Genomic DNA, 20,406 nt, shown 5'->3' with positions numbered 1-20,406 from the left:
CTTCCTTCCTTCTCCAGAGGGAGAGAAGCTTCTGTCTCTCCAATTTTCTCTGCCTTTTATTTCTGCTTTTGGGCAGTTCTTTACTACTCTTTCAAACTTTTCCTTTCAGGTACCTCTCTTCAACTGACCTACATTGTCAGTTGAGAAAACATAGTGGAGGCTTTGCCTGAAAGTAGCTTTGGATTCCTTTTTCTCCTCCTCCCTTTTTCCCCCCTGAGAGGTGGGATGGGGGGTTTGCTTTAAATTTCTTGGAAAGGCCAATGAAACCAATGAACAATTTAAAAAGGAGCATTTATTGGACTTTTGCAAAAGGGCATGGAAAGAGAATTTATCCTCTCTTCCTTCCTCCATTTCTCCTTCCTTCCTTCTTTCCTCCCTCCATTTCTCCTTTCTTTCTTTCCTTCCTTCCTCCATTTCTCCTTCCTTTCTTCCTTCCTTCCAACCTCCACGGGCCGGTCACAGACAGTGGGCAGGCCACATCCGGCCCCTGGGCCGCACTTTGCCCAGGTCTGCTGTATAACATGCAATTATTTCAAGCCTTTTTTTATGCAGGAGACATTGTAGTTTCTGAAGAGTTTCCTGTAAATATTTGTTTTTTAAAAAATGAAATAGCAGGTATTTAGGAAGAATTCTATCCACCCCCTACCCTCCGGCAAATTTTATAAAGTTACATTTATTTCTTTTAATCAAAAAACTTCAAATACAATAGCTTTTAATGTGGCAGTTTCTACAGTATCTTCATTTTTGGATTCTTCAATCTCATTTTTGTAATACCATAATTATAAAATTAAACAGCATTCCATATAAGATTTCATCATTAATTTGTTTAATAGCATTGTGATATTTAAAGATTTAGTTTCAATTCATTTTATAATTATTTCCAAAATATAATTGCTTTTTCCACAGGGAGTTACATACAGGTCAATATTTTTATTTCATTGGGACAACATTTATTCCAAATCAATTCCATCATTTTGTACACATACCACAAAAGGAGTAGAAATTGTCTCAATGCCACCATTTGTTGGAACAGTTATTCTTTAATTTGCCATTATAATGTCTATAAAAAATCTTAAGTTTTATTTTTTTTTAATTCTTACCACTATAATCATTAGCAAACTTGGCTATTTCACTGTTTATTCATACTATTGAGAGAATTTGCCAAAGACTTTATTAGCAGATAGGGCATCCCACATAACCTTTCTCTTTTTTATAAAGAAATAGAAATTCTTAAAGGTCTTTAAGAATGTTAAACAAAGCATAATTAATAAATTATATAGATTTAATAAAAATGGGAATTGGATATCTGCCTTGGTAACACACACATTTTTGAGGGCTATTATAATTTTTGCATCATTTTTTGGTGCTTAATATTGTACTCATTGTATGAGTTTGTTCTCAGAAGTATGCCATTATTCAAATAGTGATGTTATCATAAGGAAGAGCTGGGATAATCCTATTAGGAGTCCTTAAGAGGTAGGGAGAACCATTTTTTTTTTCCTTTTTGGCCTTCAGAATTCAGACATTCAAGAAATACTCATTTTATGTAAGTTATTTTAGTGAGATACAATATGAATTGGAAAAAAGCAGTATCTTGTTATGCTTTTGTAGATAGGGAAAAATATTGGACTTTTTGTGGTTCTGAGTTATATACAACGTAAGAAGTGGATACAATTCCTGTCTCCATTTATGAATTAGGTTTGTTTTGAAAAACACAGAATCCTATGCAAAATTCTACTTACGTGACTTGATTAACAGCTATACATTTTGAAGAATCTTTCATTTACTATTAGATGTATTCAACATTGGTCAGCATTTTAGTTATATTACCACTTTTTTCTAATTAATTATCTGGTTATATACAAATGTTTTCAGTTGAAATACTGAATAAAGGAGTCCTTAACTTATTATAGTTTTGAAAAACTACTTACAAACTGGTTTCAAAGTTATAGTGGCTGCAGCAGTGATTCTCCCACTCATTCACTCAAGGGAGATCAGGCTGGTTGTAGTGGGTGCAAAGCAGCTGGAATTTGCAAGTCTCTAGCTTTCTTCCCACCCAGCAAGCAAGGGGAGATCAGGCTGGCAAGAGTTTTCAACCACCAGTGAGCAAGGGGAGATCAAGCTTGTTGGGAGTTGCAAGCCTTCATCTGTTTTCCTATCTAAAGACTAGAAGGACTTAACCTACTCCCTGGCCCAGGAACTTCCAACTTACCTTTCTGTTTTGCAGGTTCTGAAATTGAAACCCACCAGCTTTCTTACAGAGTCAGTCTAGTAGCAAATCTTTTTCAACAGGTTCTATTCTTGCAATATTGTAGGATGTTTTTTTAATGAGGGTCAATTCTTTTAAGGAGATGCCATTTGTTTCTGAAGTTTATGGAACTTCCATAAAAAGACAGTCCCCTACACAAGAACAACTTCTTTGCTATAAGGCTGGATTGCAAACCCCAGCCAGCCAGATCTGTAACTAATGGTTGACCATCTTTATCTCCCCTTATTCACTGGGTATGAAAGAAGCTGAAAAACTATGGCACTCTGAGAGGCAAGAGTAGCCTTGGGAGATCTGAGGCAGGTGACTCTGGTCCCGCATAGACCTCCTCCCTCAGGGAACCCATGCTGTTTAATGAATGTTGAATGTGCTTGATGGCTCATCTGGGAGAACAGGTGGCGACATTAAGGAGCTGTCTTGCTTAATGGTGGCTGCAACATGTAACAGCAATGGCCATGCTCCATTACAATCTTAAGTAATACCCAGATACTTAAAATATTTATTAAATCATCCATACACATCTATTGCCAAGTTTGTTTATTTTCTATAGATCTCATCCAGATTTGTTTTGAACAGATGGTTTTTTAAATAATTCACTCTACTCAGAATGAAGAACCAATTTGATCTAGTGGTTAAGACATTAAGAGCTGAAGGCTAGAAATGAAGGGTTTGTGAGTTCTTGTTCCATCTTAAGACATAAAGGCTAGCTGATGACTTTGACAAGTAATTCTCACAGCCCACAGTATCAGGCTCAGATAACAAACCACTCAGTCAATTCTTGTTACAATTGATGGATCAACACTTGGGTGGTCTGAAGAAACAGTCCCTGCATATATGGGAAAACGCTAGAAGGGTGGGGGGAACCACTTGTTTTACTTAGAACAGGCTGAGATTTATAGCACTGTTCTGCAAAAGTTGTTAACCACTAAAAGATAAGCAGGCTCCAGAATTTTTCATTATTCCCAGATCATGGATGGTGCATTTGCTATTTTTCTTCAAAGTAGTTACTTTTGTACAATTTTATACAAAGTACAACTTTATCTACGAAGTACAATTGTGTATAATTTTGACCACGTTATTCAAAATGCTGCCCTGTAAAACAATAATGTCCGATGTATCCTGGCTTTTTTCTCAGCTAAATATTAGCAAAACTAGTACAGCAAAGTCCCTTGGTTATTCTTTTGAGTGGTGCATTGAACTAGTGTGAGTAATAAAACCTAATAATATAAGGATTAGAATTTGGGTTCCTATTATTTTGCCTTCTGCCAAATGGTACAATTTATGTTTGGGAATTGTCGCCAGTAAGCCAGACTGCCTTCTTGGGAAGATAGAACCAGGTGGTCTAAAGCAACCCCTTGGAAACTTTGTCTTCTTTTCATAAATAGAGAGAATGTATCTGCATGTTATATTCAATCTCATTTCTGGACAACAGGAGCTCTGCACCATTACTGTAGTATGAAGCTGGACAAAGATGAAAGAATACATTTATAGGGACATGATGTAAGATGAACATTCTATGCAAAGTAAAATAGAAATTTAAATGATAAATTAAAGAAAATATCTTTGCACAAGATGTATTTCAAAATTTTGCATTCTTTTTTAAATTAGAAACAGCAATCCCAGAAATCCAAAGTCTAGGCAATCATTATGCTTTATGTCCACATCACATCTTTTTAGCTATTTTCTACTGAGCAGGGTTGTTGACTTACATATTTTGAAAACAAAAACAAATACCTAAATAACGTAATATCTTAGTTTAACTTGAACTTAAACAGTTAAGTTAAAATATGTTTAGCATTGTTTGTAAATGAAAGCTACTATATAATCGTCTGTTTGTTTGTTTATTTATTTATATTTGGATTTGGATGCCGCCCCTCTCCGATGATTCTAGAAGAGATTAGCAGGGAAGAAGAAAAACCCAGGAAGAGAAGCAGGGAAGACAAGACCTCCATATGATTTATGAAGACCATGAAAACAATAAAGTACTGGAAACCATAAATTAAAACTAGGAAAATAGCATAGCAGTATTTTAAGGCTTATGTATCTAAGCATTTATCTATTAGATAGAGCTACATAGAACCAATAAACACATGGGAACAAATGTTTGCAGTTAAGTCACCTGATCAACTTCCCCAACAAGCTAATTGTCACCTAATTGTAAAGGGCAGGCAAACATCCAATGACTAAAAATATGTATCTGGAGTTTTTTGAAGGGAGGTTAAGGGTAATAGCAGACATTTAAATAAAGACATCAGCAAATATAGCCTATATTTCTTTCACATTTTAATTTTAAAGGGTTGAAGTTTTCTCCCCCACCGTTATTTTTCTAGGCCTCTTAATTATTTTACATGAGTTTTATACAAGCACAAACAGTGCCTCACCTATTTTACCATGTTATACTTCAGTATGGTACAAACAGTTTAGAGCAGCATTAAGAAAGTAGTTAACTTAGAATGTCCATGTTTCAGAACTATGTGAAAAATAGCAGTTCAATAGAAGAGGAAATAATTTTGAGTTTTCTGCCATATCCACTCCAGACTATTACCATATTTCAAAATAACAATGTCCTATCAGGGAGAAATCATAGAAATGATGTCTTCTCAAGAAATCCCCATACTTCAACATAAATTTAACCTTTTTCTCAATCCCTTAACACTTTACAAAACTAAGTAGCTAAACAGCAACTGTCTTAATCATGCTTTGCTTGATTATGTGTGTGTTGTACAGGAGATATTAACAATATCATCTTCAATACAACAAAAGTAAAAACATCAATCTGTAGATATCCTATTAATCAAAAATATGTACATGCTCTATCATAAAAAGGTTAGGGATTTCATAATACTACCTATTTCAGTGTTACAATATAATTGTATACACCACTGAACAGCAGCAGAAACTGAGATTCATTTCCTGTAGAATGACTGCACAAGTCTCAGCAATTATTATGATGGCGAGCCAGAATAGATACAGAACACTGACCTGAAAGATAGCTGGCCTAAACTTAAATCTAAGATTCTTTTTCAGCCACATTTTTGTATTACAGTTACATGGTGTTTTTTTTTAAAGGGTTAAAAGGACTATTGTCACGCTTAGTTGACTTATGTCCCATCAAAATCAATGGCACATGACAGCCAGTTTAACTTAGGTACCATTTATTTCAGAAAGATCTAAATATAATTAAAGTTTAGATCTGAATCCAATCTAAATATCTCTCATATATAAACTCCCCTGTATTTAACATGAATTGCATAAAATAAATTCACAAGGATCTCCCCCAACCATAATTTTTAAAAAGGGCAGGGAATAGTAAATTTTGGATTTTTATAGTATCAAGTTCCACTACAATGGATGTAGTAAGCTGTACAAAAGAACAATGGATCTGTGTAGGAAATGGCCCAGCAAGTCAAATGTGTACATTGTCCTGAACTAAGCCCAAGCCTATTTCCAAATTTGAAGAAAAACATCAAAATGCAGTTGAAATTAAAAATAAAGAGGGAAACTTGTGTACCACAGTCCATTTCAACTGTTTCACAGCCATGGTCATGCATACAAGGCATGTAAAAATCTTATTTTGCCAATATACACACACCAAAACCAAGACTCTTTAATTTCACATTGACTTTCCTTTTTATTAACGCCAACTTGTTGTAATTTTTTTCTTTTGTTTTTCATTTAAAACAATAGCACAAAAATGTGTTTCGAGGGAAGCAATTTGACATCTAGTGTCTGATGACCTTCTCCAATTAACAATTAAAGCCACGCCAAGTATGAATTTTAAAAAAGGTATTTTAAAAAAGGGAACTGTAAACATTTGAGGGAGGAGTGATGTTGGATATGAAATTATTAAGAAGCATGCTACTCTCTTAAGCAACTGATGGAAGAAAGCTTAGATTTTTATCATCATGCCAACTAGTGTAAGTTTTTAGGTTCTGAATCAAATTACCAAACATTACCAAATAAAGTGGAATGGAAAGCTGCACTCACAAGGGGTTAAGGCAATGTTTTGTTTTTGAAACAGAACATCTTTTTTAAACTACTGGGTTATGCATTCAGTAAAGTGAGACTTTACAGTGGCCCAGAAAGATCCAATTACAATACTAAATCTTATTTGCATGCAGGAATAAAGTGTAAAGAAAGACAGAAGGGGATGGGGGGATAATTTCATTTTAATGTGGTTGAGAAACATGTTTCTATACAAGCTTGCAATTTTTGAGAATATTAGCAAATGAAACAAAAAAGGAGGAAGGGGGGAAAAGACAGACAAAGGATATTTTATTTTCCCCTTCTCAAAAGATGAAATAAGGGAGGCTTACAAGCTTTCAAAATTTGAACCAGGATCATATGTTGTTTCCTAGAATCTTCAGCTAAGGACTACACTTAAAGTTATACCAAGCTGTCTTTCATAATTGGACCATTCCACTCAACTTGTAAGTGCTTTTGCTGCCTTTCGGTGTGTTTTCAGGTGTGCTCGGAGGTGAAACCCATTCCTGCCCTCGACTTGCTAACATTCAACTTGCCAAGAAACCTCTGGTTTCTTTCTCTTTTTGGGGGAAAAAAGGGAAAGGAATGGTTAAAAAATCATCAGAAAGTAAAAGGGGAGTGAGTATTAAATATTCTGACCACTGACAAGCCTTAAGGACATTTCACAGTTTTGTTATGCTCTATTTTATTACTATAATATTTACAGGGTGGTGGTTGGTTGGTTGTTTTTTTTTGTTGCTAGAATTTTGATAAAATCTTTTTATTAGAATTTAGTTCTGGAGTTGAGCAGGAACCATTAAACTACATTCAATGTCCAGTCCCCACTGGTGTGAGAAAAAACTCCAATTTCCTTGGCGCATTATTCAACTGTTGAATAGCAGCTTTTCCTCTTCGCGCTGAGTCAGTTGGGCTGCAGCAGCTGGGATGTCCGAAGTGGATGAGAGTGGGTTCACACAGAAGTTGGTGAGGCTCTGCGTTGCAGGAGGTACTGATGAACATTTTCAGCATCACGCTTCAGCCATGCAGCGTTCAACAGGATGTTTTCACAGCACTGCTGTATGGTACGCTCGGCTGATGGAGCTGGATGACACTCAAAGAAAGCCTACATGAAATGAAATAACATTTTCTGGGAGTATCACATCTGATATCTTCATATGGATGAAATCAGCTAGAATATAGGGACTTACTTCCAACATATAATCATTTGGACGGGCAGATTCTAACTACAACAATAGAGGTTGCTATGTGTGGCATTTTGGTGTCAAAGACAGCAGCACAGAATTTACATTTCATTAAGACAAGAATATTTTTTGCAATTATATACTTGCAATCATGTGTGTGTGGGGGAAATAAGGTACACTGCATGAAAAGTGCTTTAATATGTTTTATCTTCATTCAAGCAATGTAATGAAGTAATACGATATAACTGAAGAACTCTGAAAAACTGATGCTGCAACCATTTATTCCATTAAAAATTTCTTCCTTCTGAAGAAAAATTAAATATATTTTGGTCTAATACCTGGCACTGCCCCCTTTGGAAGGAACAACCTCCTTATAATTGTCTACCACTCTCTGACATTGATGGGGTGGATTTTTATTCATTCATTTTAGGCCATTTCTCGGGGGATTTACTGGAATGTTTAAAGTCATCATATTACAAGCAGTGTTCCCTCTAATTTTTTTGGGGGGGTGGGCGGAAAAGTATAGTGTCTGAGCGGCACAGAAATAATAAATAAACAAATAAACAAACAAATAAATAAATAAATAAAAAACCCACCCTGTTTTGCCTCAGGGAATTTCAAAATAAAATACTGCACTGTGTGTCGATAACAGTGAGCTCATAATAGGGCAACTCTATCAATATCAAAATGCCACTTAAATAGTTGAGCTAGTTTCAAACTAGATTTTGATTTTCTTTCTCTCTTCCTTGCTCCCATTCTTTTTCTTTCTCTTTTCCTTCCTCTCTTTTTTCTATCTGTTTCTCTCTCTTCCTCTCTCTCTCTCTCTCCTTCCCTCTCACTCTTTCCCTCTCGGCTTCTGGGCAGGTTTGGAAAACTCTGAGTTGATGACGATTTTTAAGTGAGCGATTGCTCACTGCTCAGCTTAGAGGGAACTATGATTACAAGGTCTACTTTCACTTGCTCTTCAGTCCTCTGAAAGAAAATCTCACATTCACCTCAAGCCCTTCTAGTGCAATGAACAATTCATAGTGCATTATTTGATGATGAGCAAGTCCTGATGCAGCAAAGCATCCCCCCAAATACCATTTTGATCATCATGCATTAACAATTGCTATCGTGTTCTTCAGGTTAAATACTCCCTTTCATTTTTTCCAAACAGATATTCTGGCAGTGGGATCGGATAACACCCTCTTTGCCTCATCTGCCCTGATTATCTTTCTGGACAACAAGGGTTTCCTCCTGGCATATCACTAAAGTAGATAAAATTTCTGCAGCTTCTTTGTAATGATAACTGACCATCAGGTTGATTCACTTCAACATGAATAACAATGAGCGCTACTTGTCGCTCATGTGATGAAATTCTAAGTTTTTTAGAGTTTTTGAGGCATCTTGTATTTTGTTCTTGTGCTGAACTTGCTAGGAAGGCCTGGTTTGGGTAATTTGGCAGTTGTTTGAAATCGGTCCAATATAATGACTTATTTGAAATTATTTAACAGTCTTTTTAAATGGACTACAAAAATGTAAATAGTGAAATGTTTATTATATTTAATACCCTTCATCTGTATCTATCAATATTATTGAAATATCTGTAAATTATAATATGTTGAAAAAGTCTAACTTTCAGTGGGATGTATTTTTTTCACATGACTATACATTGCAAGAATATGTCAAGTGTAGCAACTTGGGAACACATTGTTCTTAAAAGTTTCACAGGTGCACTTCTGCCCAATTGAACAAAGACTACTCTCAAACTTTCAACCCACCTAGACTATGCCATTCTGGGCATTCTGGTGATTTAGAGAAGAATTTCCTGAACTGGAAGCAGACATCTCAAACAAGTTTGGAGAATATATTTCTGGAAAAAGCTAAACCATGTCCAGAACAGCACTGTCTAGAGGGGGGATAGAGTAATAGAGCTCACCGAAGCCATTTCTTTCCTGAATCACTCATATATTTTGTACTACATTTTCTGTTCCCAAAAACTGTGTTTTAATAGAATAATTTGAAAGACAAGGTGTCCATTACTGAGAAATGTCCATTGACACTTAAGCCAGATAAATAAGGCACTATGGAGATTTAAGCCATTTATGTGATGATGTCATCACAGAAATCATTTAATTTATTTTATTGATTGATTACCCAATTTCCAAACAACTCTGGGTGGCTTACAACTAGAAATAAAAATGTATTTATAAGAACATATAAATGAAGAATATGTCAGGTATGTCGTTTTATACCATATGCATGACATAATCCATTCAAATTTCACTTTAATCAATTGATAATGTATCATGGGTAATTGTGTAATGATATTATTATGGAAATGAGGTAAGTGTCTAAATCAAGTAAAATGAGGTTGAATTGAAATTGTTCCCCTACAATCCCGGGAAAGCTTTCAATTATTCTACTTTAAAAAAACGCAACTAAACTCTATTTCTACTTCTCCATACAGGATATGAAAGAATAATTCAGCTACATTTTAAAGCAGTGTACTTTGGAAACTGTTCTCCAAATATTGCTAAATAACTTGCAGGACAGCAATAGCATTAACACTTAGACTTATATATCAGTTCATAGTGCTTCTTCATCACTTCATCACAGTGCAGGAATGCTAATAGCTAGTAGTTTTGTAAACTCATGGTTTTAGAACGGACAGGAACAGATCACTTATATTTATTATCAAAAAGTCAATTATTTAGCAAAATCAATGTAGTCTATCATAAAAATATTCTTTAAAACTTTAATATCACTACTGTATATAAAGTTCATTAGTACGAGTGTAATACTAATAATTTAAATTTATATGCCGCTTGACTCTTAATGATTTCCCCAAATATGAAATTTACCAAGCCGCTGAATATTCTGTACATCTTTTTTCTGATTTTAATTCAAATTAAGTTTCTATATGTTCCTTTCCCTAAATCCCACGATTGTGGCAGCATGTAATCTACATAAACAATAATTAGTCAATGGTTTAAACTTTATGGGAAATGTTAATGTTCTAGCTGATTAAACAACCTAGTAACCATCTGGTATTTAGACTACAACTTCCATACATCCTGGATAGCCTCATCAGGATAATAAAAATGGTAGTATAAATATGTAAATCTGTAAGTGCTAAGTCAGAGAATACAGTGCTAGGGAATCAAAGGCTAGGAGAACCGTTGAACCTACCTGAACGGTCTTCTCGATGCACTGGAAGGAGAGTCCACTCCATGTGGGTTATACTTGAGTCTTATTGATAGGGACTGAGTTTATATTTACATATTAATTACATGTTAATTTGTGTACCGCCCTCTACCTGCCCCAGAGGCTCAGTTTTCAAAAATGAAGAATAATAAGGAAATGCAAAATTTCATTGAACATAACATCAGATCAACATAGTAACTGTAACTATAAAACTGTAACTATAAAACTGTCAAAACTTTGACAGTTTCGACAGAAAGCTGGGTGGGTTTGGACTCTCCTTCCAGTGCATCGAGAAGACCATTCAGGTAGGTTCAACGGTTCTTCTCCAATGCATCTGGAAGGAGAGTCCACGTGGGATATACCCAAGTTCAATTTGTAAGGGAGGGAGAAGGCTGGACCAGGGGCGCAGCAGGCACGCACACCTTCTGCAGAACTCTTCTCCCAAAGGCCGCCTCAGCCTAGGCGAAGGTATCAAGTTTGTAGTGCTTCATGAATGTCAATGGAGCGGACCATGTGGCTGCCCTGCATATGTCCTCCATGGGAGCCTGCATGGACCACGCAGCCGAGGTGGCTGCATTTTGAGTAGAATGTCCAGTAATTCCATCCAGAGGAGGATATGAGTGTGCCCCATACGCCTCCAAGATACACAGTCTAATCCAACGGCTAATAGTCCATGATGACACTTTGAGGTCCATTTTATGTTGGTCAAATGAAACAAACAGGGACTCCGTTTTTCTGAGTGGCTTGGTACATCTGACATAAATTTTAAGTGCTCTCCGCACGTCCACTTTGTGCCACCTCAGTTCTGACGGGTGGCTACCGTGCGTACAAAAATCTGGAAGCACGAGCTCCTGCGATCTATGGAACCAAGTGTTCACCTTAGGAATGAACATTGGGTCCAGACGCAGGACAACCCTATCTGAGTGGAAGGCGCAGAGATCCGGACGAACGGAGAGAGCTGCTAGCTCTGACACACGGCGAGCAGAGGTGATTGCTACTAAAAATGCCGTTTTAAGGGAGAGGAGTCGCAACGAAATCGTCCTAAGTGGCTCAAATGGAGGACAGATGAGAGCCTGAAGGACCAATGACAGATCCCAGGTTGGGAATTGACGCACTGGTGGTGAGTGTTGGAGGCTCCTCTTAAGAAGTCTTTGATCCAAGGGTAATGTGCTAGGGAACCGCCCTCCTCAGTCCTCAAGATGATTGCGAGGGCGGCCACCTGTCTCTTTAAGGTGTTAGGCACCAAGCCCTTGTCTAAGCCGATTTGAAGAAATTCTAAAATTGGAATTAGTGATGCACATTGTGGTTGGATATCTCTCCTGGAGCAGAAAGTTACGAACGCAGACCAGGTCGACTGGTAAATCCTTGTCGTGGAGGGTCTCCTGGCCACTTGGATTATGGAGATGACCTTGTCTGGTAATCTGTGGCTCTTTAGTCTGTCCTCTTCAAGTGTCAGACGGTTAACTGGAACCATTGAGGGTCCGGATGGGTTACGACCCCTTGGCTGAGGGAGACCTGCCGATCTGGAATCCTCCATGCAGGTGATATGGACAGACCCACGAGGTCAGAGAACCAGGGCTGATGTGGCCAATATGGTGCCACGAACAGTATCTCCGCTTGCTTGATGATAATCTTGAGTATCACTTTTGATATGAGTCTCATTGGCGGGAAGGCATACAGGAGAACCCAGGGCCACGGCAGGAGTAATGCGTCAACTCCTTTGGCTCCAGGTGTTGGGAACCGAAAGTAAAATCTGGGAAATTGAGCATTGAGGTGTGTCGCGAAGAGGTCCACCTCTGGCTCTCCAAAACATTTGGTAATCTGCAGGAAAACAGTTGGGTATTATGTACTGTACTGTTTTTTATTATTGTTGTGAGCCGCCCCGAGTTTGCGGAGAGGGGCGGCATATAAATCCAATAAACCTAAACCTAAACGTAACCTAAACCTAAACCTGTGTCCAAACGCCACTCCCCAGGATCCAACGTTGCCCGGCTCAACCAATCCGCTTGTATGTTGGTCGTACCCGCAATGTATTCTGCTTTCAGTGAAGCCAGGTGCACTTCTGCCCAATTGAACAAAGCCAGTTTCCTCCATCAATCTGTGTGACCTCATCCCCCCTCCCCGATGGTTCAGCTGGGCCTTGGTAGCTACATTGTCCGTTAAGACTAGCACGTGTCTGCCCTCAACTAACGGTGCAAAATCGTGCAAGGCGAGCCAAACTGCCCTGAGCTTCAGGACGTTGATTTTGGTTGATGTAAGGTTCTTCAGAGACCAGAGACCTTGTGTCACATGGGGCCCGATATGTCTGCCCCAACCGGTAAGACTGGCGTCCATCGTAAGGGTGGTGGGTTCGTGGTGACGAAAGGAAGAGCCCCGGCATAAGGCTGTGGAAGTCCACCACTTGAGGGACGCGCAAACCTTTTTTTCCAAAGTGATCCACTTGTGTGAATGGCTGATCCTCCTTTTCTGGTAGGGAAGTAACAGCCACTGTAAGGGATGAATGTGGTAACATGCCCAAGGTACAATGCCGATACACGAAACCAGAGTCCCTAGTAGTTTGGACAGAAAGGCTAGAGATACCCTGTGCTGGCTTTGGAGGGTGACTACCAGTTTTCGGATGTTTAATTGTCTCTCCGGTGAGAGATACGCCATACTGGTAACAGAGTCTATCATTGACCCCAGGTGTAATAGGCTGGTAGGTTCCTGGTGACTTTTTGGAACGTTGATGGTGAACCCATGATCTTCCAAAAGTCAAATGGTTGCCTGTAGATCTTCCCGAGCCTTTGCTGGATTTCTTGATAGAACGATAATGTCGTCTAGATAGGCCATTACCCGGACAGACCGAGACCGAAGGTTGGCTATCAGGGTATCCAGGAGCTTCGTAAAGGTGCGTGGGGCTGAGGAAAGGCCAAATGGCATCGCACGGTACTGGTAGTGTCTGTCCTCCACACAAAAACGGAAGTACTGTTGATGGTCCGAGTGGATCGGGACATGCAGATATGCCTCCTTCAAATCCACCGATGTAAGAAGGTCCTGGGTGTGCACTGACTCTAGAATGGATCGGAGGGAGTGCATTCTGTAGCGTACAAAAAGGTTAAACTGCTTTAAGTTCAATATTAGCCTGCAAACCCCCTCCCCCCCCGATGGTTTGGGAACAATGAATACCATGGAGTGAAATCCAGTTTCCTCCATCCGGTGTGGCACCCTCTCTATAGCTTCTATTTCCAGGAGGAGTGATATTTCCTGGTTAAGCAGGTCCCTCTTGGAATGGTCACGGATCAGATGGCAGGAGAGAAACCTGTTCGGTGGCTGGAGAAATTCTAAACATAGGCCTTGAGACACCGTGGAGAAGACCCATGCGTCTGAGGACGTAACTCCCCAAGAGGCGCTGAAGAATTGAAGTCTGCCTCCTAGGGGGGTCGTGCTGGCAGTGTCACTTGGAACACCTAAAGTTCCTCTGGTTGGATCCTCTGTAGGAGCGCTTGGGTGGTTGGAAGTTCCTACTTCTGTCTTGAAAATATGCTCTATCACTTCTATAGGGCATCTGGTTGAACTGACCCTGTACATACGACCTTGCAGGCTGGGTCGCACCAGAGGAACGCTCCCACCGAAAGGGCTGTCTGCGAAAATAGGGAGTGCCACGACGGTCCTGGCACCTATAGGTTCTTGGAAGGACTTTTCTTTTGTCCTTATCTTCAACAAGCACGGGCTCCGAAAAGCCTCTCCCCTTGAAAGGGAGAGGAGGCTAGACGCCATTTCAATTTGGCATCTGCCTGCCAATTTCTAAGCCATAATAAATGGTGTGATGACAATGTAGACGCCATTCCCCTAGAGGAGAACTTCACTGCATTCAGGGTAATGTCAGCGGAGAACTCAGCTGCCGCCACTAACTTGCTCAGATCTTGTCTCAGCCTACCATCCTCAGGACCCAGTCTGGATTGTACTTCCTGGATCCACATTATGGACGCTCTATTAAAAAATGACGCCGCTAATGCGGCTCGCAGTGCTCATGCCGACATTTGATGCGCTTTACGTAGTAAGATTTCAGTCCTCCTGTCCTCTGGTTTCAGGCTGTCTGCTGTTTCCGATTGTACCAGGGCCATGGACACTAACGTGGCCACTGGCTTATCAATAGGTGGGAATTGTAAGGCCATCTTGATCTCCTCATCAAAGGTATAAAACCTCCGTTCCATCATGGATGGGCTCTGGGCTGCCGCTGAGTGCTGCCACAGGCGTTTAATGTTCTCCAAAAAGATCTCAGACAATGGTATATGGTCCGACTCTTTGGGAGGCTCTTTGGCCAGGGTAGCTGACATTCTAGCGGTATTTGTCGCTTCCAGGAGTTTAGTGGAACCTGGCAGTTTGAGCACTTGCTTAGCTTTGTGTAGCAAAATTGTGAACAAAGCTGGCTTTAATAGTCCAGCGAAGGCCGGCTGCTCAGGAAAGTTGCCCTCATCATCTGAGAGCCCATTATCTTGGTTGCTATCTTCTTCCATCAGCGGGGAGTCTTCCATCATGGAGTCCAACCTTGGTGGGGGCGGTGCAGACCAGAGTTCCCAAGGAAGGGCTTGGCGTGGTGGTTGGAGTGTGGATTGGCATACTCCAGCCACCATGCTCTGGGAGTAGGCGCTCACAACAATGTCCTGCCACGCTGGTGTGATGTTCTGCCAAGCGCCAGGTTGCTCTCTAAATCCTGCGGCCGTGGGCGATGGAATCTGGATGCCCTGTGCCAAGTCAGGGGCCAAGTGCCTAGCTTGACTGGCGGAATCAGACCTTCCTGCCGCTATTGGCTGTGGTGAAAAGATCGATGTTTGGCGGTCAGGTGACCAGTCTCTCTCAGAGGCCGATCCAGTTGGCCCCAATCCAACTCGCATAGAGGGAGATTCAAAGGGCTGTGCCAACTGTTAGAAGGGTGGCACGTTTGGGATCAGGCCGCCTAGGTTGGTATTCCAATCCGCTTCCAATCTTTGCTCCAAGGCCTTGATTTTCCTCTCAGCCTCCTTAAGGGATGAGCCAGGCTGAGACTTCTTGGTCTTGCTGCCTGATGGCTTCTCCTTGTGTTTGGAGGCCACCGGGGGTGGGGTAGACTGCTCCCCCACTGAGGCATTAGACTGATCAGCCATAATAGGGGCAGCTCTACTTACAATATATAGAACTCTGATCGCTCGTTCTCTCAATTACTGCTGTTACAGGCAAGCTGCTAACAAGTGATTTCCCCAATAGGCTCTACTGCGTTTGCGCGGCAGTTGGCCGCCTGCCAACTTGCAGCAAGCGGTGGGCGGCGCTATGTCACGCCACCGCTTTCCCCATTCTAGCAATGACAAGGCTGTTTGGCGCTGTGCCAGCTTTGCGCAAACAGCTGACGCCACCCCTAAGCGATCGCACCTTAAAATGGCGGGCACGCCAAGCTGCTGAGCTCAGGAAAGCGTCCTTGAGAAGCTGCACCCACATTTTGGCTTCCTGGAGTTCCGCTGTTGTAATCAGCTGAGAAGCAGCTATTAGAGGCGCCGGAGGAAGCCGGCGCCAGAGTAATCAGCTGAGAGGCGGCTATGAGGGGAAACGGCATCCTAACTAAAATCCTCCTCAGCTTGCTGTTTTGAGGTTTTTTTCTTCCTCCACAGCCCTTTGGTGGGGGGGGGCGGGGGGGCGGACCCCCCCACCGTAGCTGGAACGAGCCTGGTATGGCCACGGAGGCCAGTGACCCGGGGCTCGGGGCAGTACTCTCTAAGAGAAGAGGCCCCATAAGGAGAGCGTGGCGAGTGGTGCCCACGGAGGGCAGAGGCCCCTGCTTTTATAGGCTCAACCTGTAAAGGAAAGTACATGTTAATAAAACAGCCAAAGACATAAATTTTAACAATCTATACCTTTCTATTCTAGTCAAATTCACAGAGGAAAAACTCAGAGTCCCTTTCCCTGACTGAGTTTTTTAAAACTGAGTCCCTGGGGCTGCTAGGGGGCAGTATATAATTAACATGTAATTAATATGTAAATATAAACTCCGTCCCTACCAATAAGACTCGAGTATAACCCACGTGGGCTCTCCTTCCAGATGCATTGGAGAATTCCCTCTTTGCATGTGATGGTGCAATAGAAGAATCATTCTAATCACTGGCATGTAAACAGAAGGGCAGCAGCAAAGATATTGATAAAATAGTCTTACCTTAACTTCTGAAGCCATTTTGTCAATTGCAAATCCATCCACTGATAGCTGAAAAAGAAGTACAGAATATAATAGATTTGGAATGATTTTTTAAAAAGCTTTACTGCCATAACCAAGACTCTTTGTGCATACCTTTATTAGCCTGGATATTAAGAACCCTCCCTGGTAACGATTGTATAGTTCTTCCCAATTGTCTCTGATGAATTTCCAGGCAGCCTTTCTGCCCTGTTTGCTGCCTCCTGCAACTCCACCAATGACCGATACCGTGTCTTGGGGACGTACCTCTTCCTATAAATGAAATAAGAAATGTAGTAAACCAAGTTGTGATTTGAATCTATAAAATAAATAATTTTCCCCTCTCTCTCCCTCCTCTCTCTCTCTGACATATAAAATATAAATGAATATTAAGACAATGAGAAATAAGGGTAAAGGGAAAAGGAAGAGGGAATAGCATGAGGAAATGGGGGGGGGGGGGGAGAATCCCAAAACCACTGATTTTCAACTTCGGTGCAGTAAGTCACATGATAAAATTATAATATCAACTTTTTAGTTATATACAAAAATTAAGTACCATACTAGATATTTCTAGTTTATCTATTTAATCATCAACATCCTATCTAGTTTATCTATTTAATCATCAAAATTCAAAATCAAACTTTCATTTTAAGTCCAGAAGATTTGAGTTATAGAAATGGGGAGACCATCAATTCTGGTGCTCAGTAAAATTTAGAACTTGGGTATAAAATAGGCATTTGACTTTATTACTATATTGTCTTGTTGGAATGCAAAGGTCTCTTCTTACAGAAAGAATATCTGTTCCAAGAGTCCTAAAAACCAATGGCAAATTCCATAAAGAGAAATAGAGGATGACCAGGAGTACAAAGACATATGCCTCTGAGGAAGGCAGACATACGAGAGTGGCCAGAAAGGCATGCCCCTCACCTAGTCAGGGGTCAGAGCCCAAGGTAGTTGCTTCACTGTATAGTAATTTTGCTGTTCTCTCTCTATTTGCTTATAGCAATTCCAATATTTCAGGGACATCTGATGGTGCCACGAATGTCTGTCTTTTATACCACTCTTCAAATCAGTTGATAGACAGTGGTGGTGGCTAGGCATCTAGAAACCTACATGGTTTCTACTGTCATGATGAAAGCCTGAAATTCAAGAAATGTTCCCATTTAATTTCTAAGAGCAAAGATGTAATGAGCAGGAATCTGGATGTAGAACTAGGCCTTGAGGCAAAATGTCCAGGTTTCTCAAATGTCACATGACCTCTTTGCTCAATTCCAAAAGAGTAAAGAGCCATAATCTTCCAGGTTAGAATAGAGCAATTAAAAAGCATTGATGCTTGAGAATCTTTCCTTGCACACCACTTTGAATAGTACTAGAATTGGTGGAAAGTACAGAGCAATCATCTAGCCATGGTACTATCATAGTACTATCAACCCCCTCTGTTCTGTCGACTTGAAATGTGACAAAAGAAGCATCTCAGTTGTCTGTGGTCCATTGTATGATGAGGTTTACTATCTTTTTCAAATCTCACAAAGTAATTCAGTTATTCCTTTATGTATTTTGATATTAAGTGTATATGTTTCTCTGCCCAAGTCATTACTTACATGGCTTCTTTCTGAAGATCCTTAATCTGTTTCCACCCTGAACACTCACTCACTAAGTAAAAATCTTCCATCAGAGCTGGGTACATAGGCCTCGGCTGTAGTAGAGTGACACTTAGGAGTCTTTTAACAATTAATGATTGGACCACAATTTCTGCATTGAATGGTTTTGGAAATGGGCTCCTCCTTTCATCAGCCTAATGCTTGAAATAACCTAATTCTTGATCAGCTCAAGGAACACCAGATTTACTGGGATCAGCTCCAATGCAAGGCTGGCTATCTTTCTTGGCACTCTTATGATCTGCCTCCTTTGTTTCCTCACAGGATCGAGGAAGTCAAGGATTCCAAGCACAGGATCCTTTTTTGGCCCTTTTTTCTGATGCTGCCTAGCCGGGATCTCTACTTTTTACATCTTTCATTTTTCTTATTCCCATAGTCTGTCTTTTCCTTTCCTTCTTTTCTTTTCCTTTCTTTTCCTTTCTCCTTCCTTCCTTTCTCTTTCATGTGGCACCCATATCATCTACAGACATTTTTCTTTTTTTTCCTTCTTGTATGTTTATGAAGAGGCTCCAAAGTAGGTTGACACTGAAGAAAGATAAGATTTGAATGAGCTCTTGGAATAAGATAAGTGGTTTTCCTCTTTTCTTTCTTGCTCTGGAACAGTTTTGGTTCCTAACCAGTTGGTTTTCTATGGAACATCACTGAGTTTTGAAGCTGCCCCACTTTGGTAAGTCAGATGTAAAACACCTGGAATTCACATGTTTATGTAAGTATAATGAACCAAGCTGTCTCTTTTCATAGCATTGAACCAATATGCTGGGTCTTGTTAAGTTTATTTGATTTTACATCTCTGCTTTTCTATCAGATATCATCCCACAGTTATTGAGATATTACCAAATTTGGTAGGTCTTATTTTCCCATCCTATTTTAACTATGGAGAACAGGAAGATCCAACTTATGTACTCACTTTAGGCTCAACAGCATGAATACTGTTGAACTATCTTTCTCGGCCACCACCTAGTCTTGGTTTAACTGCCAAGAGACTGCTTAAATTTGGCCTTTCAAAAAGAAAAGAGGCTGCGCCAAAGGATTGATACAGCCAATGTTGCCTGTGCTTAGTCCAGAAAAAAAATCAGCAACATTCTATAGGTTTTGATGCTGGCCTGTTTCCTCTACTCCAATGCCTGCTGAAGCCATTGCTCCCTAGTTGTTAAGAGAGGGAATAGTGTCCAATGCTCTAGCTAGCTAACTCTACTTTGAGAACAACTTTAAATACAAAAATGTAATTAATGTGAAATTTAAAAGAAACAGGAGAGTTATTTCATTTTTACAAACCCTTTTATGTTATTTTGTCTCATTCACTTCATATATCATGCTTTCTCTGCATAATTTATTTTGGTCGTGCTAAGTTTCTGGAAGGACCAATGAACTACAAAGGGCAACTGCAATAGCTGTTCAATGTATTTCCTGTTTCTTGGATTTCAAGCTTTGCTTATATGTTAGCTCTGTATATTTAAGGGAAAAAGGGAGAAGGAAAGCAGTATCCCCAGGATGCTGAAAATAGTACTAAATTTCCAATTCCACTCTTCTGTTGCTTTCAATGCACAGTATGTAAACTTAGTATGTGGCATCTTACTCACTGAAAGTGCAAAAGTAAGAACTTTCTGTATTAATTCGGGCTGAGATATTGCACCAAGCACACGTTCTATTCTGTTCTTTTCTTCCTGCATATCAGCTTGTTTGTGGAGCTGCAAAAAAAAAAAAAAACAATAGCAAATAACAAGTGATATCAAACTTCCTCCTTGCCATATTATACTCTAAACTAGGACCAGAGAAGCTAAATTGTAAATCTCTCAGCTTCTCCACATGTGGCCATGAATAAAACACAAAATAATATTTACCACTTAGTTATGGGGTAGGGATCTCATCAAAATTTGGCTACACTTCCCAGTATTGCAGTTGCAAGGTTTATTTGAGCCTTATTTGAACCAATAGATGGTATATTATTTCTAT

The 20,406-nt window shown here is 40.0% G+C and overlaps 1 protein-coding gene across 3 annotated transcripts in view; it reads right to left on the bottom strand.

Moving 5' to 3' along the window:
* Positions 1–5,877: 5,877 nt before the first annotated feature.
* NPEPPS (aminopeptidase puromycin sensitive) overlaps positions 5,878–20,406 on the bottom strand; it is a 127,667-nt gene continuing 113,138 nt past the window's right edge. For 2 of the 3 annotated variants that reach the window (XM_070727671.1, XM_070727670.1), the window contains exons 20-23: positions 20,034–20,141; positions 16,913–17,068; positions 16,781–16,828; positions 5,878–7,352 (exon numbers count right to left, since the gene is read on the bottom strand). In XM_070727671.1, coding sequence (XP_070583772.1) covers positions 7,200–7,352; positions 16,781–16,828; positions 16,913–17,068; positions 20,034–20,141 — 465 coding nt within the window. In that variant the 3' untranslated portion in view covers positions 5,878–7,199. Of the gene's footprint in view, positions 7,353–16,780; positions 16,829–16,912; positions 17,069–17,722; positions 17,935–20,033; positions 20,142–20,406 lie in introns of all 3 variants that reach the window. The other variant, XR_011556851.1, reaches the window with a different exon arrangement.

Source organism: Erythrolamprus reginae, chromosome Z (assembly GCF_031021105.1).
Source record: "Erythrolamprus reginae isolate rEryReg1 chromosome Z, rEryReg1.hap1, whole genome shotgun sequence".
NCBI classification, from domain to species: Eukaryota; Metazoa; Chordata; class Lepidosauria; order Squamata; family Dipsadidae; genus Erythrolamprus; species Erythrolamprus reginae.
This window is presented reverse-complemented; position numbering and strand designations above follow the sequence as displayed.